General features: G+C 34.6%; 1 protein-coding gene across 4 annotated transcripts in view; it reads left to right on the top strand.

Annotated features, from left to right (window-relative positions):
- Positions 1–27,070, top strand: part of pcsk5b (proprotein convertase subtilisin/kexin type 5b) — a 252,675-nt gene that overhangs the window by 167,603 nt on the left and 58,002 nt on the right. For all 4 annotated transcript variants that reach the window (XM_073909583.1, XM_073909584.1, XM_073909585.1 and 1 more), the window contains 7 exon segments: positions 1,547–1,672; positions 2,064–2,166; positions 2,616–2,809; positions 2,938–3,022; positions 25,361–25,464; positions 26,452–26,590; positions 26,686–26,801. In XM_073909583.1, coding sequence (XP_073765684.1) covers positions 1,547–1,672; positions 2,064–2,166; positions 2,616–2,809; positions 2,938–3,022; positions 25,361–25,464; positions 26,452–26,590; positions 26,686–26,801 — 867 coding nt within the window.

Genomic DNA, 27,070 nt, shown 5'->3' with positions numbered 1-27,070 from the left:
CACAACAACTTGAACTCCTAGATTTCACCTTTATCTTCCTCCTTGCCGTCCTCTGAGGTGGAAGGGAACACATTAGACTTCCAGGTTGGATGGATAAGGGTGCAGTGCTGTAACATAAGAGGCACTTCAACACTGTGAATTTTATCTCAGTGGTGTAGTTCTTTGCAAGATGGTCTTTGGAGTAGCAATAGTAGAAGCAGATGTAATTTTCTTTCAAAAGCTGTTTGAGATCATTTATGGTATTCTCATTTAAGTCTCTATATTTCCTCAGATGGTGTGGTTTCATATGCAAAGGGAAGTTTTTGTTATGATCAATACATTCTGTAATTTCTCCGTACTCTACTTTAGTGGTTCCTGGGACCTGTATCTTTTAAATGTATAATGATATATTATGCTTCTCCCTTTTCCTCCTCTCTATGTCAGCTTGAACAAAGAAGTTAAAACTTAGGTTGGTGCAAGCTTGTGTCTCTATGGTGATAAAGTTTACCAACACTAAGAAAGTTGGAAAGCTAATAAAGCCACTTCTCTTGCAATTTGAATTGAAATTTTCAAAAATAGGCCTGATACCTTGGGAGGTGTTTAAATATGGCATGTCGGCAAGGTAGCTGTCCTGTTTGTCCTCTTTGGCAAACTCAGATAGCAGGTTGGCTAGATTTCTGAGTCTTTGTGAATCTTTCATCGTAATCTTTGTAAGGTTTTCCAGCTTGTTTAATAAGGTCTGTTTGACAGCCTCTGGTGAGCCATATATTTTGTTGAGGCATTACCATGTCAAGCACAGTCCAGTTACTGGATTCCTTTATGTTGATATTTATAATTATTCGTTCTTGTTCTACTGACTCTTGTCCTAGATACCTAGTGAGAAGGTCGAGTTCTCCAGCAGCAGACATGTCTAGATTGGCTTTCTGGAACATTGTGTTCCAAGCTCATAAGTTCATTGGTTGGTCATCATATGCAATAAGGCCTGAGGTAACCAGGCTGCTACAAGCTAGGCATTACTGAATTTTTAAACAATAGGTAGAAATAAACAAAGTTAACTTGATGGTTTAAATAGTGTTGCAAAATGGCAATGGATACACGTCTAATGTTGTACAATAAGACATAGTAAGAGACATTGCTTTGGAAGAGAAAGACTAAAGAAAACGAATGACTATCGCATAGCACATAACATTCTGATTTATATCATGTGCAGCATGTATCATTAAAGTTACAGAGACGGTTGAAAAACACTGTGCTGCTGAAATAAAAAGAAAAATAACATTCTTTTTTAGTTTTTTTAGATAATATGACAGCAACTCTGGGTGCTGAAATATAATTGGGTAAACTGCCAGTGGGCAGGTTATAGAGACCAAAACAAAGACAGACATTCTGACACGAAATCACACTTTCCATTTTAAAAGAAGAACTGAATTTAGCATTGTTTTTCAGCAAAAAAAGTATGATCAATTAGCATGTTTTTAGAAATCTGCAAAAAAAAAATAATACTTTTAGTATTTTGATAAGCCAAAACATAAAACAACTCTAATTTCAGTAATGTGTTTTGTTCCAGGCAAACTAAAAGAGTGGTCACTGGTTCTTTATGGTACCTCAACACATCCATACTCATTCCGTAGTGACAAGCCTCGCTCATTGGCAGAGTCTCAGCCCGATGATGAGTACAGTGAGGAATATGTGGGTATGTACCCTATTATACTCTTTTTATATCATACATTTGACTATCTGCAGAATCATTTAATGATTAATTTACTCAACAAAAAAAGAAAGTTCTATCATCATATACTCACCTATATTTATTTCAATTTGTTTTATGATTTTCTTTCTTCTTTTAAACACAAAAGAAGATATTTTAAAAACTTTCAGAAACCTGTAACCATTGACTTACACAGACTTAGTTTTTTTTCCTACTATGGAAGGAATTGGTCAAAGTTTCTTCCTCAAAATATCTTATTTAATATTTAACAGAATTAAGAAACTTTCAGGATTAGAACCACTTGCGGAAGAGTAAATTGTCATTTTTGTGTGAACTACCCCTTTAAATGTTATGAGATTTTGTCCTGTGACAAAAGGCACCTGCCACCCTGAGTGCGGTGAGAATGGCTGTGAGGGGCCAGGCCCTCAGCAGTGCATTACCTGCCTCCACTACTTCCTCAAGTTCAAGAACAATACCAGGTATACAGTTTTTATAACATCATCACATGTGAATAATATTTATTTTTTTTTTTATATAAAAGCATGTTATTTCTGTGAAATTACACACACAATTATATGTTAAATGCAAAACGGGCAATGTTATATATAATATATTCAACATCTAGAAGTGCACAAAACACATAAAATACCAAATACATTACAAACAGGACATTGATATTAATATTATATCATATTGGTATGCTTAAAATATAAATTTGAAATATAAAGTTACTTTATCAGAAGTTTAACTCTAATATAATAAACACAATAAGTATTACATACCAAAGTATATGACAACATGACAAAATTTGTCCGTGTTTTCCTGTTAACTATCTAGTCTTTATGTGTATGCGTCATGATTATGGCTTCATTTCCTGCGTTTTTTTTTTGGTTTGTTTTTTTTATGTGGATGTCTGTTTGTCAATCAGGATGTGTGTACCTGAGTGCCCACCTGGGTTTTTCCGGGATGATAAGAAGCGCTGTAAGAAGTGCTTTCCACTGTGCGAGTCTTGCATTGGCAGCCGCAGTGATCAGTGTTCCACCTGCCGTCCAGGTCTCTATCTTGTGGAGGGAGGCAATAACTGCATCAGCTCTTGTCCTGATGGCTTCTACTTGGATCTGGGCAAGTGAACTAAGATTTTTTTTCTCACTCCAAAATCTATCATGATTATTAACAGAACATGAGTTTTTGAATTTGAAACCTAATTTGTGCGTGTGCGTGCGTGCGTGCGTGTTTTGTTTTTTTAACAGAATCCATCATGTGCCGAAAATGCAGCAGCAACTGCAAGAACTGTCTCTCAGCAAATATCTGCACAGAATGCCAACCTGGTCTTAGGTAAATACCTACCTACAGTATTTCTAAACCAATTTGTAGGGTCAAAGAATATGCTTTAATCTTTAGGAGAATGAAGGAACTTTTGGGGCAACAAGTTTTGGGATGTCCTGACATTTTTTCCACAATGATTTGCAAGCAGCATGTACTTTTGATGTTGTATTTCTTGTAGAAAAATAAGGAAATGAGTGGTTAGTATAATGTACTTCTCAACCAAGCAGTGGCAAAGAATCAAACTTGACAGAAATTAAGAGAAAAAAACTCAAAATAATTCTAGGCTTAGCTGGGCACAACCAGTTCTTCTCTAGCCAAAAGTGATGGAAAGCTGCAATCTGGATGTTGGAGCTTTAAGAAAGATGCCATTCTCCATCTTGGGAAGATGCAGTTTCAATTTGGTTTTAGGGCAGGTGTTCAGACTAACCAATCGTATCAATAGCCGCGTTTCCACTATCGCGCCTAAAATGAGCCAGGTCGAGCCAAGGCCAGTCCACTATCACTTACGGGGCCTAATCATGCCAAAGTGGGCTTTCTCGGGGACAGCGGCCAGCCTTTGTAGGCCTTTTAAATACCTTGGGCCAAAGAGGAGCGCCAGCTGGGGCTTCGGGGTGGAGTGAAAGGTGAGGCGGACACAGTTTTCCGATTGCACACGAGTACATGCGCCTAACAAATAAATAAATAAGGGAAAGGAAACATCTAGCCTTAAAGACTGGGGTCTTTTTGCACATGATCGCCCTTATGTTACCCTTTTAAATGTAAGGCTGTTGCATAAAATAATAACGTTTTATTTTATAGTGTTTTTTTTATTGCTGCGTAGCCTACTCCTTGATGTTTTAATAACTCATAATAATATTTACACCATATTAAAGACACAGCAGCCAGTAAAGGTTATTAAGAGTTTTTGTCAAGTTTAAAAGGTGTGTTTGTGTGCGTTTAGATGCCTGTATGTGAACTTGAGACCGAGCAAAAGAGCGCTCCCTTCACAGCTCTGTTGATGCCGTGAGCGGCTTTTTAAAAATTTATTTTGGAGTTAATACACAATATAAATACAACAGAAAGACATAAAACTTAAAAAACATGTGTCCACTTTTGTAGACTCAACAAAAGTGTCATATCTTGATAAAATAGCCTAATCTAGATGGAATTAATAACAGAATTAAAGAATTACAAATATCGGATATAATAAAATCACATTAAATAAATAAACCAATATAAAACAAACAAAAGCTATTGCTCTGCTTTTTTGTGTCATCCTGTCCTGCGCATTGCTGCTTTACAAACGCATCGGCTAAAACTGCAAATACAAAATGTGTTGTGTGTGATGTGGTAAAATTGAAGCGCTTTATAAGTGAAAAGCTGCAGAGCGCAACGAAATATAGGCTAGACTGAATACGCAACATCCTTAAATAAAGTGATTGGTGATTGGCCTGGCCCGCACTGGGCTTTCAAAGTTATAAATTTGTGTATGCTAATACAAAAAGATGTTTCTTTAGTCTATACTGAATATGACAGAGTGTGTCTGCCTCGCAAACTATGTTAGGAAAGCTGTTCATTTTGATATTCTAGGAATAATCAATTATCTAGAATTAATTGAGTGGAGTGGATGTGAGGGCTTTAATGGAGCAGGAGCTCACTCAAATAATAGGATCAAATCACTGTTGATAGAAAAGGACCAATATATTTCTTAGTTCTAGTATGGACTCTAGAAGGTCCATTTTGAACCGGCTGTAGTTCGTTAATTAGGCCTAGAAGGCAATCACCTAGTAATGCATTACAAACCAACAGTAGTCTTTACAAATATCAACCCCAAATTTTTGACTGATGATAGGACTGAACTTGTTAAGTTACTTATTAGTTTTTATACATTTAATAAAGTTGATTAAACATAAAAGAATTGGTGTCCCAACGAAATCTCAAGAATTGTGTTGTTTCAGCCCATTTTCAATTAGTACTTTTAACAAGCAACAAAAAATTGTTTTGAGTGTATCTCTTACTCGTGAAGACAACTGTCGCTTGAAACCACACAGGCATAAAAGTATAACAATAAATAATATATTATAAAGTAATACTTATGGGAAATAGTAATAAAACATAAAAACACAATAAAATGTCAAATAATATTCAATAATAATTTCGTTATTGACTAATGATAAATAAAATGATATAATGATAATTATGTAAATGACTTATTATCAATTTAAATTAAATGATTAAATGAATATTAACAAATGAAAATAAAACATAACACAAATGAATGGTTGCTTTCTTAAAACAAGACGCACACAAGTTTTCAATAAGGATTTTCAGGTCCTTAGTTAGATTCTTCAGCCCCCCCTTCCTATTTATATGAAAACATTTAATTACATATATTGATTAAATGCTAGCAAACATTCACAATCATGATCAAAGTATCAAGTTTGGATGATCAGGCCATTCTTTTCTCTTGCACATGTCCATTAAAGAACATGTCTCTCCTATCATACTGCATACCAGAATCTGTTAGGGCAATGTGTCTCAGACTTCAGTCTAAAAAGTTAAGTTATCTGACAAAGCAAATCAACATTCTCATTATAGTGAAATGTACAGGAGTAAGATTATATACACTCCTAGCCATACTAGATTCATCTTTTTATTATGAATGTTTTAGCAATTACTCTAAACATATTCTGTTTTTCGTTTCTGTGTTGTGCTGAAAGAACCATCTTGATCAAGTGTGAAGTTCCATCTCTATCTGAAGCTCGAGTTTTACTCTTTGCAGGTGTTTGTCTTTACAAACTGTTCCCATAGAATGATAAAGCTCGAAGCTCTTGAAGGTCATCACCAAAGATCTGTGAAAACACAAAAACAAGAGAACGAAAAGCAGAGTCTGTTCTTTTAAAAAAAACAAGATTATTAAAAATTTATTGAAATTGTTTTGACTTCAGTACAACCTAGTTTCCAGTATATGAAAATAAACAAAGACCATAGAGACCTTTGCTGGCGACTAAACTGTAGTCTTGTGTAAGCTAATTATTGTAGCCCCCTCACCCACCGTATCTTCATCATGAGGTTGGTCACCAAGTCACTAGAAGACAAGGGTCTTCCTTAAAACTTCATCATACACCATTTCGCCAGTCTCGTTTAAATTTTAAAATTATGACCTAATGTCTAATTTGTGTTATCCTAATCTTGAATAATTTCCTAAGCCAGAATTCTCAAACAAATGTTAGCTATAGGCTTTGTCCACAGCAGTCCACAGACTTCCTGACAATCGTGACCATTAAAGTCTGTCTACTATACAGAATCAATAATGCGTGGCATTCCTCATCTGATAATGATGCCTCAAACCAGTATCATACATAAAAACAGCTGTGTCTTTTTAACTTTAAAACTGTAGCAATTATAACCAAAACATCTATGTAATATTTGCTGTTAAAGGTCATGTAAAAAAAACATTTCAGATTCACAAAACAGTCCTGAGGGTGCAGTATTTTACAAATGAATTAAATTTAACTGCATATCTTAAAAATTCCTTTGTCTATAAACAGAAACAACTTTAAAAAGGGTCCGACACACTGTGAATTTGTGCAACCAGATAAGGAAGCAATGTTTGGAGGTTTTTCAGTCTAATAATTTAGATGCAGTTTAAATTCACATATTTAGCATTTCAGCTTTGTCTGTGATTTTTGAGTGTGGCGTTTCAATGCACAGATGACATGCCTGAACAGTTTTCTTTTCAGAAGATTTCTGCCATTCATGCAGTGTCAACCGCAGCTGCCTGGTCAGCAAGGGTTCTTCCTTTAGTTTCACCTGAGTTTGTGAGAAAGCCTCTCTGGTGGCAACCTGCTCATAAGTCCTGCACAACTCTAAAGGCATAATGGCAACCTATCAAGATGTTTACTAACTCACATTGTAGAGCCAAATCAGCCAAATCAACTTTGAAACTATGACATTTAGTCTTTAGTAATGCTCAACCAGACTTTTTTTTGACCTTGTCTCCAAAATATGAATACTCTAGAAAATCAAATTGGAATTTAGAATGCCAAATTGCGCAAAGTTTATTTTTCATTAGTTCAGACTTAACAAACTAGACTTGACAGCTTACTTCTCCTAAGAAAATGTCTGGCATTTTTACATTGAGAACCATTTTTTAGTGTCACACAGCTTTCTGCTCAATTTAAAATAACGCAACTCAGTGCATTTGTATTGTACAAACAAGCAAGTAGTTAAATTAAACCCTCTCTTTCTCCTTTACAAAGCAAAATCGACTATCTGTCTGTATGAACAGCGCAAAAACTTGTTGCTGTTAAAACTTTTTTGAGTACTTTTTACAAACTGTAGAAAATAACTCAAAAGCTGCATTTCCTTTGCATAGCTTAGAATTCAACTACCACCTTATCTACAAAAGTATCTCGCCTCTTAAATAGTTCCAGCAACAGATGTTTTTTAAAATCCTCACAGCAAATATTCACAAATACGGATGTTTCCAGAAACAATTTGCTTATTTGTCTAATGTTGTTGAAAGAGCAGTTACATTGTCAAAACCCAAAAACAACTCACAGCACTGATATTTCAACAACTTCTTGTTCTGCTTCCTTGACCTTCAAAGTGCTCTGTCAGATGTTCGTTCAAAATTTAAATTGTAATCTAGCTTTACATCTGACTCCTCCATGAATTTAGGAGTGGACATCAACTGACCCAGAAGCTAAGCTACCCTTAGTACCAAATTTTCATAAAATGTCAAGCAGTTCATAATTGGGTTGCACTTTTTGCAAACTTCAGGACGACTGCAGGAGAGTCTTCCACTTCTTCCTTATGTATGACTCCAGAGTCAGAAGCCCAATTGGACTGAGACACTTCACCATCTGATCATGTGGGAAGCATCTGGACTCTACTCTTATGGAGATAACAGATCCGTAGTTTCATTATTCCATCCTGCCAACTTTACCATGAATGTTAAAACACACTCTCCACACCAGATAGATAAGATCTAGCCCTGGATGCCAGATCCTGTCTGAAAATTCTTATTCTGACAACAAGCCACCAGAGCTGTCCAGTACCCAAACTTGTTAACCAGATTCAACAGAATTAACTATCTACTCTTAATATATGATTTGTGTGATCCAATGCTCAGACTTTGTCTGACCAGGATAAATCCAAAAAGTGTTATTTAGTTTCCAACATCAATGAAAAATTCACAACATTCTACAGTGACAATACAGACCTTGAAATGGAGACGTTTCTTACTTACATTTCTTACATCTCTTACTCCTGAAAACAAGTGTTGCTTGAATCCACAGTCATAAGATAATAACAATATAGAAAAATAAAATAATAATATAGCAATAATTATAGGAAAATAATAATAAAATTTAAACAGATAATAAAATAATATTAATCAAATAATATTCAATAATAACCAAATCATTAACCAATGATTATTAAAGTGGTATATTGATAATTATTTAAATGAATAATTATCATATCAATAATTAAATAATTAAATGAAGAATAAATGAATATAAACAAATGAAAATAAAACACAACACAAATGAATGGTTGCTTTCTTGAAACAACACACACATAAGTTTGCTACAAGGATTTCAGATTCGTAGTTAGATTCTTCAAAGTGATTAAGGTATAAAAAGCAAATACTGATACTCTGGCACTGTTTCTGGAAACATTGAGTATTGTAGTGTAGATTTCAAACCCCTCTCTTACAGTAGGAGCATCAACAAAATAAACAAACATGGTGTAAAAACAAAAGAATTAGATGCTGTTGATGTTTCTGTAAACATTTAAAATTTTCATAATGAAAAATAAAATGAAAGTTCATTCAGTTATTAAAACAAAAAGTAGTTTTTAGTGCAAAAAGGCAAAAAAAACAAGAAAAGGGCAAAACAAATCACATTAGCAAAACGTAAATAAACTTTCTTTCTTGAAATGCACACAACAGATGTAAAGCTTTCCAATATATAAATATTTGGTAACACTTTTTTTAGGGTCCTAAATAATACATTAGTTACGCATTAACTAAGGGCTAACTAATGGTTTTGTTCACAATTAGATTAGATTTAACTTTATTGTTTTTACACGTTCAAATACTAGGCAATGGAATGCAGTTTAGGTCTAACCAGGAGTGCAATAGCAGCAAGTGCAGGATATAGGTATAAGTTATATAAAGTGCAATTATTGAAAAAAACTATGGGTAATATTTACAGATGGATGTACTATGAACATGATATACAGGTTGTATTGATTTTGATCAGATATTTATAATAAATGAATATAATTAAACAAAAATGTAAAAAAAAAAAGCTGAAGCACAATTAATTACTGTTGTCATAAAAACAGATCAACTTTAATATAACTATATATTATATTAATATAACCAATCAATAACTTTAAATGTATTTTAGGATACATACATATATTAGTTAAATTGCAAACAAATTGTTGAATTATTTATTTATTATATTTTTTATTTACAAATAACACATTTGATCATCATTTAACAACAAAAACAAATCTAGCATAGCAACATTGTTAGCCACTGATTAATTTTTAACAATAACCCTTGGAACAATAAATAACAATTTAAGTGTAAATGTTTTTTCATAACCCATTTTACTGTGGGAATAACAGCTCTTTAAAGTCATTTACACAACAGTTCTGTCTGGTTCTCGAATCTCATTAGCTGATAGCCGTGCAATATTCTGCAATAACGCCACTCGTACAACCTTTTCACCTCTTGACTTGTGTATTATTCCACCTACATAGAGTGACAGCAGATCAATAAACTCAGACAAATATTGAAGCTGTTGGAAAAGATAATGTACTTTTGAGGCTTTTTAGGCAAGAATGTAGTTGTTTATATGGCAACTATGCAGTTTATAAGGATAGCGCTTATTTTAAATATTTATAATTTTAGAGATGGCAGCACATTGGCACAGTGGGTAGCACAATTGCCTTAGAGCAAGAAGGTCGCTGGTTTAAGCTTCGGCTGGGTCAGTTGGCAGTTCTGTGTGGAGTTTGCATGTTCTCCCTTTGTTTGCGTGTGTTTGCCCCCGGAGCTCCGATTTCCCCCACAAGTCCAAAGATGGGGTATAATTGAATTGGGTAAACTAAATTGTCCGAAGTGTATGTGTGTGAATGCAGGAGTGTAAAGATGTCTCCCAGTGATGAGTTGCAGCTGGTAGGTCATCTGCTGCATAAAACATATGCTGGATAAGTTGGCGGTTCATTCCGCTGTGGTGACACCAAATTAATAAAGGGACTAAGCCAAAAAGAAAATGAATGAATTTTGGAGATTTTGCTTTGGCGGCCATAAGCCTGTGATTGAGCAGAGCAAAGAGGATTGACGTTTTGCCACAAGATGGCAACAGAGACCGTATAATAATCCTTAGGCAAGGAAAAACTCAGTGAAAATTTGAAATTACAGCTGATCAAATCATTATAAAACTATTAAGTGACTAAGTAGATCTCTTTCTTTTGTATGTTGTAGTGCTGTATTTATACCATAGTAATCTGGTAGTGTTTGCTTTGCTTTGGCTTTTTCAGGGTTAATTATTGTGATATCCCGATTGCAACAGAGAAATACTAGGGAATCTCTGTAGACTGATGGCATTTTATGCTGTTCAACCTTATAATCTTAAATGTGAGCAAAATATTACACTATAGAATCATTCAAATACTAGACCGTTAAACATAATAAGTTAAGGTAACTCAAACCATTTAAGTTCAAAAACTAATCCTAATGAGTACTATGAACTTAATCCGTTTGAGTATATGAAGCAATTTGAGCACAGTAAAACCCAAGAAATGAAGAAAACTCAAACCAATTGAGTTCTGTAAAACCCAGTAAGTTAAGGCAACTCAAACTGAGGAAACCGATTGCTACAAACCATTTGAGTTCAAAAACTAATATATATGAATAATGTGAACTTACCCCATTTAAGTTGAAGTAATGAGTTAATTAAGTGGTTAAGTAAGTGTTTATTGAGCATTAATGATGACCACCTGCTGTTAACAAGCTGAATTACTGGAGTAAAACACAAAACTACAGCTGACTTCAGTCACAGCCTTAAATGAAATAAAACACATTCAATCTCTCAACATTTCAACAGTTGTTATAAAACAACTCAACAAACAGTATCAGCAGCTTCACTTATTACTAACCTGCTTGAGTTTATCTTTGTAATGTCTTCGAAAATTATTATTTTCAGAGAATTTCAGAAGACATCACAAATATGAACAGTATTTGCTTTATAGGGCCCTTTGACTACCTCACATTAGTTTTTCATTGGCTTTTGTAACTGTGTGTCATGGCAATTGTGTGTGTATATATATATATATATATATATATATATATATATATATATATATATATAGAGAGAGAGAGAGAGAGAGAGAGAGAGAGAGAGAGAGAGAGCTAAAATAAATAAATAAATAAATACAATTTCATTTCCTGAGGGGGGGAACGAAAGTTCTATGTGGAAACCTCCACTATGTGGAAATGTATGGAAATTGCCACATTGATGGAGCCTACGTTGCCCCCGATGAGAGGTTATGTTAAGCCAAGAGTGTGAGAACACCTGCATCACCGGAGGTGCGGCCTTCCACGTACAACAGTACGTTATGAAATCATGCAGTCCCGATAAGGAGGATACTGCAGAGGCTACCAGCTGCCCAAGTGGGGAGACCTGGTGGTAGGACGACATAGGGACTATAAAGGGGGGTACCAACGCAATATCACGGCAATCAGGAACTTTTCGATTTAATGGTTAATTTAGTGGTTAATTCGTATGAATTCGTACAATATTTAGTGCGATTTGCTCATCACCCAATGACTATTGTGGTTAGGGGTGGGGTTGGGTGCCACACCTCCATTTTAAAATCGTACATATTTATATGACTGAACTCATACAAATTTGTACGAATTAGCCACTAAACTGCCAAAACATAAAAGACTTGCGTTTTTCCTCGTGAGATCAGTCTGTGAGTACACAAATGAGAAAATATAGTTTGCAGTGAGGGAAGACACTTGGAGGGGGGACTGAATCCTGGCTAAGTAAGCATATGGGATTGCCAGCGGGGATTGCACATAGCAAGCACCTATACCCAGAACGTGGGCTGACCAGCGGGCATGCCAACAACATATCGGAAATCTGAGGAATCTCTGCACGGTTCGCCAAGCGGGAAACTTACTGACAACGCGGGAAAGAGCACATATCTCTTTGTTAGAAATAAAGACGCAGCAAGCGTATTATAACACCATCAGGGAGATGGCATCCACTATCCTGTTTTGATACGGCACTTCCCTTCTGCCGACCACTATAACAGATGAAGAGCTGCTAAGATGAAGAGCTGCTAAGATGATCTAAAACTCCTCCTGCATCCTCCATGGGCGGAGCTTGCAGGCTTACTACCTGGTCCTTAAACGATGTGGTAGGACAGGCATGTCCAAACTACGGCCCGCGGGTCATCTGCGGCCCGCAATCAATTTTTTGGCGGCCCGCGAGACTTTTTATAAATATCAATAGAGTCTGGCCCGCTATACAAAAATGAACGTAATTCAAAAAATAACCACCAGGTGTCGCTATTACATGCATTCAATTAAGCAGCAGTTCTTGTTATGATCTATCTATCTGTCTGCCTGTCTGTCTGCCTGTCTGTCTGTCGGTATGTCTGTCTGTCTATCTATCTATCTATCTATCTATCTATCTATCTATCTATCTATCTATCTATCTATCTATCTATCTATCTATCTATCTATCTATCTATCTATCTACACACAGTTGAAGTCTGAATTATTAGCCCCTCTTTGATTTATTTCTTCTTTTTTAAATATTTCCCAAATGATGTTTAACAGAGCAAGGACATTTTTACAGTATGTCTGATAATATTTTTTCTTTTGGAGAAAGACTTTTGTTTTATTTTGGCTAGAATAAAAAGCGGTTTAAATTTTTTTTATGAATCATTTTAAGGTCAAAATTATTAGCCCCTTAAGTCTTCAGAACAAACCATTGTTATAAAATAACTTGCCTAATTACCTTAACTTAACAAGTTAACTTGCTTAACCTAGTTAAGCCTTTAAATGTCACTTTAAGCTATATAGAAGTGTCTTAAAAATATCCAGTCAAATATTATTTACTGTCGTCATGGCAAAGATAAAATAAATCAGTTATTAGAAATGAGTTACTAAAACTAATATGTTTAGAAATGTGTGGAAAAAATCTTCTCTCCGTTAAACAGAAATTGGGGAAAAAATAAACGGGGGCTAATAATTTAGGGGGGGCTAACAATTCTGACTTCAACTGTATTTATATATATATATATATATATATATATATATATATATATATATATATATATATATATATATATATATATATGTGCATGTCTGTGTGATGTATGTAAAATTTGGCCCGCGACAACGTTTGTTTTTTTGCATCTGGCCCTCGGCCCAAAAAGTTTGGACAACCCTGTGGTAGGAACTTTGGGATTGGCTGTAACCCACTACTCTTTTTGGGTACAATGAAGTATGGACTGTAAAACCCACCCTCCATCTCGGCTGGAGAGACAGGTTCGATTGCATCCTTCGCCAGGAGGACAGCAATCTCCTCTTAAAAGACAGGGACGGATGGGGGCTGACCCTGGTGAAATACACACCCGTAAACTTGGGAGGCTGTTTCACGAAGTAAATCGAATAGACAAGTCTGATCATGCGTATGAGCCACCGTGAAGGGCTGGCTCTAGCTAACCAGGCAGGCAAAGCTCTCTCGATAATGGCTTCATTGCTACAATTGCTGACTTACCAGCAGTGGGGCAGCGCTGAGTGAAAGTGGTGATCCGGGGTGTGCTGGGGTCCCATGGAAGAGCTGAAGGCAAGAGATTTACTCGCACAAGAAAAAAAAACGCATCCAGAAAAGCACGCGCTGAAAGACGCGCTGCACGACCATGTTGCTCTTTTAGAAAAATTTGCAACAATACAAACCGCTCTGGAGGACCTGACCCAATGAACGCTGGGTAAGGGAGAAACCCACCTTGACCATCTGCCGCCGCGTATCAAAAACTCTGGACCAGGAGATCGCTCTCAGCTGAAGGAATTCTCATTGACTCTCTCAGAAGCTATGTGAAAGGATTTGAAGTGAAAAAGGATGCTCAGCTTGGCACGCACTGCACTTTTATTCCAAATTGATTGTAAGTAGCAACAGCTGTGTATGCTGACGCTGCCAACTCATTGGCATTTCATTGGCCCATTTGTATACTTTTTCTAATGATTGGACTCTGACGAAATACCCAAAGTGGAAGTTTCCACATAGCATTGAACTTCTCTTCCTGAAAAGGAATGTATGTTATTGTTCACTTCAGGTTATAGTTAAAATATTTTCAATGATAATAATTCCCCTGTTGTCGTACTGAAGGTAACCCAGCAGAGTTTGAAATACATTGAACAACTGAACATCTTAAACAAACCGACATCAAGAATCAAAGTCTGCAGCATACACTGCAACTTGGAATAATGAGACTTATACTCTAATTCTTGATGTGTCTATCTCTTAATTTGTTCTGATGTGAAGAAAACATCTATGTATGTTTGGAAAGCCCTTAATAAAGTATAGTTAAGCATCTACTTTATTCAATACTTTACATTCAATACCATATCATCAACTTCATTATAAATTAAATAACAATATAAATTATGTTTCTGCAATTTAGTTCCTTCTTCTTTCTTTTATCATAAATCAAAATTACAACATTCAAAGAGGAACTAACACTTCAACTGAAGTCAAAGAGCGTTAAAAAAGCAACTGCTGTTCTCATCAATGGTTATGTCTAACAATATTTTTTTCTCCAGTGAATATTGCAAAGGGCTTTTGTAGGCATCTGACAGAAATAAAGTCAAGCAGGTTAGTAATAAGTGAAGCTATTGATACTGTTTGTGGAGTTGTTTAATGATACTCTGTTAAGATTTTAAAAGATTGAATGTGTTTTATTTCTCCTATTTCTCCTTCAGCTTTGACTGAAGTCAGCTGTAGTTTTGTGTTTCTCTTCAGTAATTCTGCTTGCAAACACAAGGTGTTCATCATTAATGCTCAATTAACACTTAATTAATCATTTAATTCAGTAACTTCAACATTGAGTTCAAAACTCTTTTCAAATGAGTAAAATTAACTTCCAGTAAATTTCGAGTTAGCTGCACTCTTCATTTGATAAATTTTATTGTTTTACAGTTTAGCTCTAGCGTGACATTGGTGAAGTAGCAACGTTTTCTGCTGTACAGCTAGAGATGTGAAGGAATGGAAGAAAGAAAGAAAGAAAGTAGTTCCTCATACAAAAGGATTTTTGAGACTCCCTGTGTTGTCACTCTTGTTGTATTAACACAACATCACACTCGTAGAAGTGTGATATGGCTGTATATAATCACTGATGAGACACTAAGGCAATGCACGGCTCGCACCACTGTTGATATACAGCCATAGCGCACTGCTATTTGTGTAATATTGCTCATTTATACATTATAAGCATTACAAAAAACTAAACTCCTCATAAAAGAAAACTTTAAAACAATAACTCAGTTAGTGGCTAAGAAGTATTGAAAACTCCAGCCAGTCTTTTCAAATAGGTGAATATTTTCTATTGATTACTCAACCTAATATCTTCCAAGATGTTTTTGTTCCTTCTACAGATCACCTTTGAAGAAAGTGGTTTTTTTTTTGTTTGTTTGTTTAGAAAGTTGTCCAAGCTGTGTTGATTCTTAAAACATGAGTGAAAAGATTACTTAAAATATGAGATGTAGATCACTAAAAGATTTTATTTATGCAATAACTTAATGTTGTCAGCATAAATGTAATCCATATGACTCTAAATAAAGCACTGTACTTTAACTATAATCATTTGGTTCTGGATAAAATAACAATGATTGTTGTTATATTACATAATGTACATTTCCTTAAAATTAATTAACCTCATAAAATAAAATGTCTTTTGTACAGCTGTTTTAGAATATTTTGGGTTTTTAAAATGTCCTTAGTAATCATTTATTAACTAATCTCTAACCACATTTGAAGTGAAAATAATACGCAAAGAAGACACAAAAAACAGTTGCATGAGAAAACAGATTTTTTTGTATTATCATATGGCATGCTCATTGCAGATTAAATAATATTAATAACAAAAGTTGTCTTGTTCTGCACACTTGAATTGCCACATCCTTCATATCTCCAGTTGTTTCATACAACCTGAAAGCAAAAACTGTGTTAAACTAAACAAAGGTACGCCAACTGTGTGCTTGTTTAAAGTTCCAAGCTTATACCAATACTAATATGCACACACACTGGAATAATTATAGCAGCGGGCCGTTTACATATCGCATTTTTTCCGCGCGTAAGTTTGTTGTTTCTAATATTAGAATATATGTCCACATGCATGCTCAAGCGGAGCGATGCGCTCACACATTCCAGATGCACTGAGTAAAAAACATCTCACACCGTATCGGTGAGAGTTGTGCGTGTCTTTCAGTGCAATGTAAACAAAAGATATGTTAAATGATTTAAAATAAATTATTAAAATAATTATTTATTTATGGACGCATATGAAAACAACAGTTCATTTAAATACTTACCCAATATAAAGCTTAAATTTATCTTAGATGTGATTACCGTGAAAGCATGATTATTCTTCAGAATACATCAACCAAAATTTCAGAATCATACAACCAAAATCTATGATTGTTGCATCCATATTTGTTGTGCAGTTCAAAACATAACATATGACTATGTCTGAATGTAGAAGAAGCCTACTTAAGTAATGCACTGTCATAAAGTCATATGTACCCGGCCCCTTATTTGTGATGCTTTTCAGGAACTTGCCCCATGACAAACTAATTGAATATGCCACAAACAACATTCAAAACATAAATTGCAATAGGCTAATAGTTATACAATATCTCTACAGAGAAATGTCTGGCTCAGCAAAAAAGAATATAAGCATCTTTTTCTGTGCAACTTTTTTCATTGTTAAACAGTTAAAAAGTGCATCCTACTTTGTTTATATTTTGATCCAAGGTTTGTACTTAAATCCTGTTTCAGTGTAAAATATTTAGATTATTTGGGTTATTTGACAATATTCCATGGTCTGTTGAAATTCTTGATTCTGGTATGCTGGAGGGTGTGCATTATTTTAGTTGAAATGCACAATTAGTTCCTTTTATACAGCTTAAATACAGTTTTATACAGTGACATTTAAAGGCTAAACTAGGTTAACTAGGCAGATTAGGGTAATTGGGCAAGTTATTGTATAACAAAGGTTTGTTATGTTTACTATTGAAAAAAATAAATATAAAGGGGCTAATAATTTTGACCTTAACATGGTTTCTAAAAAAATTAAATACTGCTTTTATTCTAGCCGAAATAAAACAAATAAGACCCTCTCCAGAAGAAAAATATTATCTGTAAGATTAGTATACTGTGAAAATTATATTATACTATTATACTTGAGATTATTATACTGTGAAAATTTCCTTTTTCTGTCTACAAAAAAAAAACATTTAAATGAGGGGCTAATACAAAATTAGAAAAATCAATTATGCCACAAAATAAAGTTAAAGTTTTTAAAGCAATATTAAAGTTATTTTTAAAGTCAAATCGGAAGTTTTATGTATGAGGATAGCGCATTTTAAAAGATTTCAGAGTCTGAGCTTCAGGTGGTCAGTGGCAGCTCAGTGAACAGCTCTCCACCAAGAAAAGCTTTATATCGGCCAGACCATCTCAGGATCTGTCACTGGATCTCATCTCTTGCATCTCTGTTGTTAAAATGTGATATGTAATTCATCTTGTGTGTAATTAAAAGTAAGTCTGGACTTTTGAACCTATTATTTTTCCTCAGGTGTATTTTTTTTTTTTTTTTTTGGCAGATTGCAAAGATAAGGTTCATAATTAATTTAATTTGGATATCAACGGCTTGCATTTTAACACACTTCACGGCAAGGTATTGATTATCCCATATGTAGCTTATTTGTACCGAATGGTAGGCCTATATTTAGATATAAAAGTTACTCAAGATAACATATTTTGTCATTATGTGGAATTTGCCATCATTTATGATCATAAAGTAAATAGTCTAAAGTAGTTTATAATTTAATTTAATAATTTCTTTCAATGGTTTTAATGATGAATTTTCAGCTTCATTACTTAGTCTTTAGATTCACATGATCCTTCAGAAAGTAATAAATAAATATTTATTAAATAAGAATTTAACAATTCAATTTTTTTTATTTTTACATTTAATATATGTCATTTGTACAGCTCAGTGCCATTTGAGTCCTCAAGCCATTATATGGTACAGAATATTTAAAAATACAATTAAAAAAATCCTTAAAGCTTGTCTGATAGAATTATGCAATTTCCATCATAGAACACAGTGATATGTATTCTAAATTAAATTAAATTTAATATAATTACTCTGTTTTGAGCTGAAGTAGCTGAATTGTCATGTTCCAAGTCATATACGCTCATGTTCAGTTACAAATATTACTTTATCTAATAAATATTATCTTTTATTGATCTTGTATTATCATATATATAATACATCTCACCAAATGCTTTTTTTTTTTTAAATAGCAATACCCCCACCCCCCTTTTTTGTTGTAATACCCATGAAATTGCCCCCTGACTGCTCCTCTAGTCACATGATTCTCAGGAATTCTCACAATATATATGTTTGTAATTTTGAGAAATACAGTTAATAAACATGTTCTTACTTTCGCTATCATGTAGCCAATTGTTCATTTATAAGTAGTAACGCCACTCCTGTTCAGTTCACCTCGCCCCCACTCCTTTCAATGTTTGGCCCCCTTGTCTGCTGCAGAAAAGCAGGGGTGATACAGGGCACATCAAGAAAACAATAATAAACACATCAAACAAAAATAAAATTTTACATTTAACATAATAGTTTTATTTGCAATGTTTTTTTTTCTTCTTTTTTTTTTTTACATTATAAATGCATTTACTTTCACTATTAAACAATTTATTTTGATAAAATAAAATTTCATTCATTTTCTTGTCGGCTTAGTCCCTTTATTAATCCGGGGTCGCCTCAGCGGATTGAACCGCCAACTTATCCAGCAGATAACTTATGCAGCGGATCCCCTTCCAGCCGCAACCCATCTCTGGGAAACATCCACACATACACACACACACTCATACACTACGGACAATTTAGCCTACCCAATTCACCTGTACTGCATGTCTGGACTGTGGGGGAAACCGGAGCACCCGAAGGAAACCCACGCGAACACAGGGAGAACATGCAAACTCCACACAGAAACGCCAACTGAGCCGAGAATCGAACCAGCAACCCAGCGACTTTCTTGCTGTTAGGCGAACGTGCTACCCACTGCGCCACTACGTTGCCATAAAATACAATATTTTTTATAATAAATTTGAATGCCATTTTATGTTTCCCAAACAACAAAACAACAACAACAATATTAATAATAATAATAGTTTTTTCTTATGGAGATCATGATACTAGATCATTTAGTTAGGTCAATTAAAAACGGGACTTAATTGCATCTTTTTTTATACTAAATTAAATACATAAAATTTACGATGTGCCATAAATCATAACATGTCTTTTTAGGATAAGTCTTATTTAGTAATACCTTTTACAAAATACTATTGCTGGGTAAAGTGATAGACATTTTAGCCCTAAGAAAATGTAAAAATTGCAGTAACTATTTATTTTACTATTTATTTAATTTATCACCTTTTAAAATATATGGGAATGTGCTGTAACATGGGGGACATTTGACCTGGTCACATGTGAAAATTCTGTAATAAATTTAAACCGTAATATCCTGAGCTGGACCAATATATTTTTCTGATAGTTTAGTATGTACTCCTTCAACTGAAATGTTAAAATCTTGGATAATGTAAACATTTGTCAGGTACAGTTACTACTATGACATCGCACCAAATAGTAGGACTTACTCAACCAGGAGCTACAGCTTTAGAGAAAAAGTTGCAAAAGTTTGCGACGCAGTTTGCAAATGTTTGTTGGAACGATGGTTTTGGGATGCACCAAATCAACAAACTATGTTTATAACTAAGGGAATTTCAACTTTAGTTGGTTTTTGAAATTATTATATTTAAATGTTAAATATATTTTGGAAATAATATAATTCCTTGCGCCACCTGGTGGATATTGTGTACAGCACAAATGTGTAGCACATCATGTGACAAATTGCAGGATGACACGTAAAGAAACGCACATCCCAGTAGCCAAATCTGTACATAAACTGACAATGTTTGTTTTACAGTTGAGTTACAACATTTTAAGTTACAAAGCAGACAGTCTATTCATATTCATGTTATTCAAATTAGGAATCATTGTCAGCATGTCTTTCTTTGGGCCTTTGTGCCGCCCTGCAACAGAATACTGTCTCAGTCAGGCAAAGACTGGATACCGTCTTTAGTTTGGGCCCTTTCCACATCAGATGTGTATCAGTATTTTGGCCTCAAATTTTTCTCTCCCTAAAATAATATCAGCTGGCAGTTTGTCCACCACTGCTGTTGCCTAATTATACCTTTTTATATCCCTTTATTGGCATTATGTGTCAGTTGTAGAAGCATAGTTTTCATTATTTTATTGCTAATAAATAGTAAAGCTTTCATAGATTGTCCATAAACAAAATACTGAAGCTTTGTGGCCTGGCTGCTTTCATAAGAAACAAATAAGCTCTTGACCAATTATATACCATGTATATCTGGCATAGTATTGTGGGTTGTTGTTCAGTTTAGACTCATGAGCATGTTTGATGTTGCATGTTTGGTGTAGTTTAGATGGCTGAGAACTGCTGAGCCTGTTTAGTGGCTTCAAGACCTGAGGTCAGCTTGTATTCCTTGACCCAGGTTTGACTGTCATATGGGGGCACTCAAAGCAACTGCTCCGAGTTCAGCAGTTCTCCAACCATCTCCTTGATGTGAATATCTGGCCTGGCCTCTGTTCTGCAGACAATTCGATGCTTCTGTTGGAGGTTTCCCCCTCTGGTCATTTCTTGCAATTGCTGATGGTAATGTTAAACTTCTGCAGAAGCTAAACTTTCAGGTGGTCATAGCCATCTACAGTACTTGATCCTCATCCATCACTAAGTATGCCTATATAAGGTATATCTTGTCCCATTAGCAATGGCACCAACTAATAGCTCTACTCCTCTCCTTGAGAGGCTAGCTGCTCAAATTGCCACAAGACAGCTTTCAATGTTGTCCCCCAATTGTAGTGCAAGATTCGGCATCTTTGTCAACATGACAGGCTCTGCTGATTAGGGATGGTTAGTGTGTCAGCATGCTGAACTAATATTGATCTACTGGATACTCTGCACAGTGCAGGAGTCGGGTGCTCCATTTGTGTGATTGTGGTGTTTTTTTAAGTCCCTGCTGCAGGTTGACCTGTCTGCAGAATTGAGTCATGTAACACCCATAGCTCTTGAAGGTATCTGAGCCACTGCACATTGAGAAATTGACTCAAAAGGAATGCCTCTCCTGGAATGAGATGGGCCCGGCTCGCTCTAGATACTTGGGAGCCCCTCAGATGCCTATTCCTCTTTAACAGACTAAGAATGTAGATGAAAGGTCTTTTCCCTTTGTGCTCTTTTATGAATAGCTATCCCACTATTACCACCATTGATCTAATTTGTCAGCTGAAAAGGAAAACTGAAAACTGTATTAACCGTTCATCATAAGATTTTGCTGTTTAACATCTACAGATATGCAAAAAAAATTTATGGAAGGACAGTCTTTTTACTCAAAGTTTATTAATAAAATCCGTGATAATCCTAGAAGGCAATTCTTTACCATAGGTTGTTTAATAATTTCTTGACCAGCCATCTTTAAGTATGTATGAAGATTAAATCTTTTTATGATTGAAATTGGAAGTTACCACAACATAAAATGGATAGTAAAGAGAAGCATTTGCAAATTTTTCATTCTTTCATTTTCTTTCAGCTTTGTTCCTTTATTCTTAACTCATTCAGCATATGTTTTACACAGCTGATGCCCTTCCAGCTGCAACCCAGTGCTGGGAAACCAAAATTCACACATATACTCTACAGCCAATTTAGTTAATTCAGTTTACCGATACCTTATGTCTTTGGACTGTGGAAGAAACTAGAGCACCCAGAGAAAACCCATGCATGGAAACATGGAAAGAACATACAAACTCCAAACAGAAATGCAAACTGGTCCAGATGGTACTCGAACCAGCAGCCTTCTTGCTGTGAGGCGAACGTGCTACCCACTGAGCTTTGTGCAAATTTTATCTCAGTGAAATTCCTCTTCTAGCTGCCTTGACCCTATTCCAACAATATATTTAAAGAAGTAAATAATTGATTGTAAACAGGAACTTGTACAAATGCTTTAATAAAAAAATAATAAAAAAACTGTTGTGAAGCCACGTTTAAAGAAACCAAACCTGGATTGCACCATCTCTAATATTTACAGACCAAATTTCCATTTTTAAGTTTTAGATAAAGTTGTATTGCAACAGCTTAATACATTTTTAGATGAGCAGAGAATTTTGGGATAAATATCAGTCAGGTTTAGGCAAAGTAAAAAAAAAACTTAAAAAAAAACTGAAACAACATAACAAAAAGTAGTAAACGATCTGAGATTAAATTCGGATAATGGTAATGTATCAGTTTTAATCCTCCTGGATTAAGAAGACATGCAGTACAGGTGAATTGGTTTGGCTAAATTGTTCGTAGTGTATGAGTGTGAATGAGAGTGTATGAATGTTTCCCAGAGATGGTTTGCAGCTGGAAGGACATCCGCTGTGTTAAACATATGCTGGATAAGTTAGCGGTTCATTCCAATGTGGCAACCCCAGAATAATTAAGGGACTAAGCCAAAAAGAAAATAAATAAATGAATGAAAATATTAATATTCTAGAAGCATAATCTTGTATAACAAATAGAGCTGTAAATGTTATATATTATTTATATACTTAATTTACAGGTGGCTTTTAAAAAAATTTAATCAACATTAAAATGAATGTAAATTCCTCTTTGCCAGATATAATTAAGGGATCAATTAAACTAAATTAATACAGTTGCAAAAAAATGATAAATATTACATAAGCAATGTTTCAGAAGCCGATGGACATCAGTTGATGAATTAATGATGCGAAGTTTATTGTACAAATTTATAAGGATTAAATATCCAACAGGAGTAAATATCCTGTTGACATTTAGAAATCTTGCTGTATTTATCATTTAAATGCACGATTTTTCCCGCATGGTAATTCGTTATCTATGGTGTGTAGGCTATATTTTGGGTCCTGTTGATTGCTAATTAAAAATCAAAACCTTTCTAAAATGTATGTGTTGTTTATATGTTATTATTCATGTTTTACAAGTGTTATTTTGTTCCCCTGTGAAGATAACAAATACCAACAACCCTATTATAAGATAATTTTTTTGTGCTCATATTAATCTAACTCAGGCTAGAGTGCATGAAAGATTGTTTTTTTCTGCAGTTCAACATGTATTGCTTTTATTAAATTATAACAGCTGACATCACACAGTTTTTAAATTGTATAGTATTACGTGTTTTTAAATGGAAGTGCTTATATGTACTTTAGCGACCCTTTGTTGTAGTGCAGATACCGGCGGTCAAGTGAGAAGTTCGGGGGGCGTGGTTGATTTGACCTACAAGCATTTGGTTGGAAGCTTGATTCCGCAGCTCCTCCTCTGCCTTCATCAGGCAATCCTTCTGCGCATGCCCAGGCTCCAATTTCAACAGTCTTTTGCGACAGTTTGTGCCCGTCATGAGGGGTTTTGCCTTCAAAGCATTCAATGGGAAAAGGAACCGTCACGTCGTCCATATTGTATATAGTCATTGAATTCAACATGTAGCTTGATATATTGACTAGTGTAACATATAACAAACAAACGTACAAAACATAACAAAAACAAGACAGAAAAGCAAGGAAAATAGAGATTTTAGATAAAAAGGCAAATCTAACTCTTGCACAACTATTAAGAACCAATAAGTATGTAAACACCTTAAGAGGCCTCAGCATAAATGCACAACTAAATACTTGTATTTAGTGGGTCTTTGTTTCTCGTGTTGTGCTTGTTAGATGAAGTCTCTTAAGAGTTACTTTGTTGTTTGCATGGAGTTTGCTGAGCAGATAGGGGGATATGCGCGATGCAGGCTTTTAACCAAGTTACATTTTGGCACAAAATAAAAAAACAACCTCAGCCAAGTCCTGCGTGTACAGAAAAAGGGTCTCCCATGGTGTTAGGAAACATCTGCGATGATGTTGGGGTTTAACAGTCATTTAAAAGACTAAACAGACTAAACTATAACTCATGGTTTGAAAATACACCAAGCATACAAGTTATTATTCTATGTTATACTGTAGGTCATGAGCTGTAGAATTATGTATGGAGAAGAATGACACCAAACATGACAATTTTAGAAATATATAAAACATAATTCATGCATTCTTAGTAAGTCTAATGTCTTGAAAAGGGCATATACTGGTGTAAGAATTCAAAGTGTAATAAAGCAAGAGAATACTTAGGTAACAAAAATATGAATTTTAAGATTTATAATGAGTCAATTTCAATAGTGTGTGTCTTTGGGTGTGTTCTTTTTTTTTTTGGATTGTCTTTTAGGATGGAACAGGTTGGTTCTGGCAAGGATCTTGGTAGATAAGATGTCACTGAGTGACTTTCACCAGCAAACTCGCTAGCACCAGTCATAAACTCACATAGAAAAAAACAAGAACCTTTTTAGAGTTACAATGAAATTTCACCTTAGGACTGTATGTTACAATTACTGCATCTTGATTAACAGGTTGGAAAAACAAATAGGTTTGTCTGGAACATTTTAAAATTAGGTCAATCTGTATATTTATTTTATATTTATTTCTATAGCGCTTTTACAATGTAGATTGTGTCAAAGCAGCTTAATATAGATGAAGTTCTAGTGAATTGAAACTGCTTTAGTTAAGTTTTCACAGTTGAAGTTCAATTTAGTTCAGTTCAGTATAATATAATTGTCACTGCTGGAAGCTGAAACACTGAAGAGCAAATCCAATGCTCCGCAGCTCCATAAGTCCCAAACCAAGCAAGCCAGTGGCAACATTGGCAAGAAACAAACTTCAACAATTGACGAAAGTGAAGGAAAAAAAACTAATTGAGAAAAACCAGGCTCAGCTGGACACAGCCAGTTCTCCTCTGGCCACAGTAGTAATTGTAGAAGTAGTAGTGGTGGTGGTGTGGTCTGTGATCTCTATGAATAGTTCACTTTTCATTTACATATTTTTCTTCATTTCTGTCTATCTTTTTTCTGATAGTCTACAGGGGAATAAGTGTCAGCTGAGCTGTGAACCTGGCACCTATTATAATGGGCACCGAAGGGCATGTGAAAAATGCCACTCTACTTGTGCCACCTGTGCAGGTAAATGCTCATTATTGTTTATATTATCATTATCATTATTATTATTGTTATTATTATTATTATTATTATTGTCATCGAGTAAATAAATGGGTAAAATAGAGGTTTCAGACTTTTGGGCATATTAAATATATAATTGCTTATTTAATTCTTTGGATTCAAAAAAATAAAGAAAGGAAGTTCTAGAAGGAAGAAAAAAAAATTTTTGGTATGGTTTTTCATCAATTTCTGGACAACTGCTTGTTTTTGAGTGGCGGTCCTTCTCTGTTGAGATCAGCTTAACAGCTTCAGCCTATTTTTAACCATGCCTTTCTGACCATTAGTTTGCTATGAAGGTATGATATAAAAAACATACTGATGTGCATCCACTTTATTAGTTTACATGGTTTTTAACATAGTTTTACTCCTAACTCACCCTGTAAGTAATAAGTCATTTTGTAAGATGATTCCATGTTTGTTTATTATTTACACTGAATTATTAAAAACAGTCAAATAAAGATTTACTATGATCACAGAGCTATGTTTCCATATCGAGATGTGCATGAGAATCACAGCTTTTGATAAATCATGATCTCCAGTTAATTTCAAATATTTGCACAACTTTACTTATGGGAGTAGGTTTTCAACTAGAAATCTGTCATAAGAAATTATTGCATTATTCAAGCACATGATTGTAATTAAATTCATTCCATAAATATTGTCTTGTTTTGATAATATGTAAAAAATTAAATGAGTTTTTCCTTAAAACTAGCAAAATAGCAATGGGGTAGGTTAAAAAATTGTTCCATTTCCTTTAGACAAGATTATTTTACCACATTTGCAGATAATTTAGCTTTTTTTATCTCTGGATTTTTTTTTTTACTAATACACTAGTACCAATGGTCTTCCTAGCATTCTCAGAAGAAAAGTTTCAAAATTAATTTTCTTTGTGTGCATTGAAAAGTGTATATCAGATTATTTTGGGAAGATTATGGAATTTTCTGTACTCAGGAACTGGCTTGGAAGCATGCAATGAGTGTGCTCTAGGCTTTTACTTTGAGGAATGGCGTTGTGTCTCCAGCTGCAGTGTGGGATATTACTTGGCAGAACAAACAGCTGACAATGGAGATGTTCAAAAGTCCTGCCAAAAGTAAGTATTTCACTTCTAAATGTGGCATTCAAGAAAGTGTTTACACACAAACTAATGACATATTTTCCTCTGCACTGCTGTGATTGTGTATCTAGGTGTAATCCCACCTGCTATGCCTGTTCAGGGCCAGGGGACAGAAACTGCAGCAGCTGCGTGAATGGCTATAACCTGGAAAATGGTGTGTGTGTCATCAGCACCGTCTGCAAAGATGGTGAGTACAGTATGTTTGTGTGTGCTAGTGTCTAAATTTTGTTTTCTTTCCTATATATATATATATATATATATATATATATATATATATATATATATATATATATTCAGTAAAGGCTAATACACTGGTCACAATAATATATATATATATATATATATATATATATATATATATATATATATATATATATATATATTTTTTTTTTTTTTTTTTTTTTTTTTTTTCTTATTTACCGTGAAACATGTGTATTTCTGTCACCCTTTGACACT

Source organism: Danio rerio, chromosome 8 (genome assembly GCF_049306965.1).
Source record: "Danio rerio strain Tuebingen ecotype United States chromosome 8, GRCz12tu, whole genome shotgun sequence".
NCBI lineage: Eukaryota > Metazoa > Chordata > Actinopteri > Cypriniformes > Danionidae > Danio > Danio rerio.
This window is presented reverse-complemented; position numbering and strand designations above follow the sequence as displayed.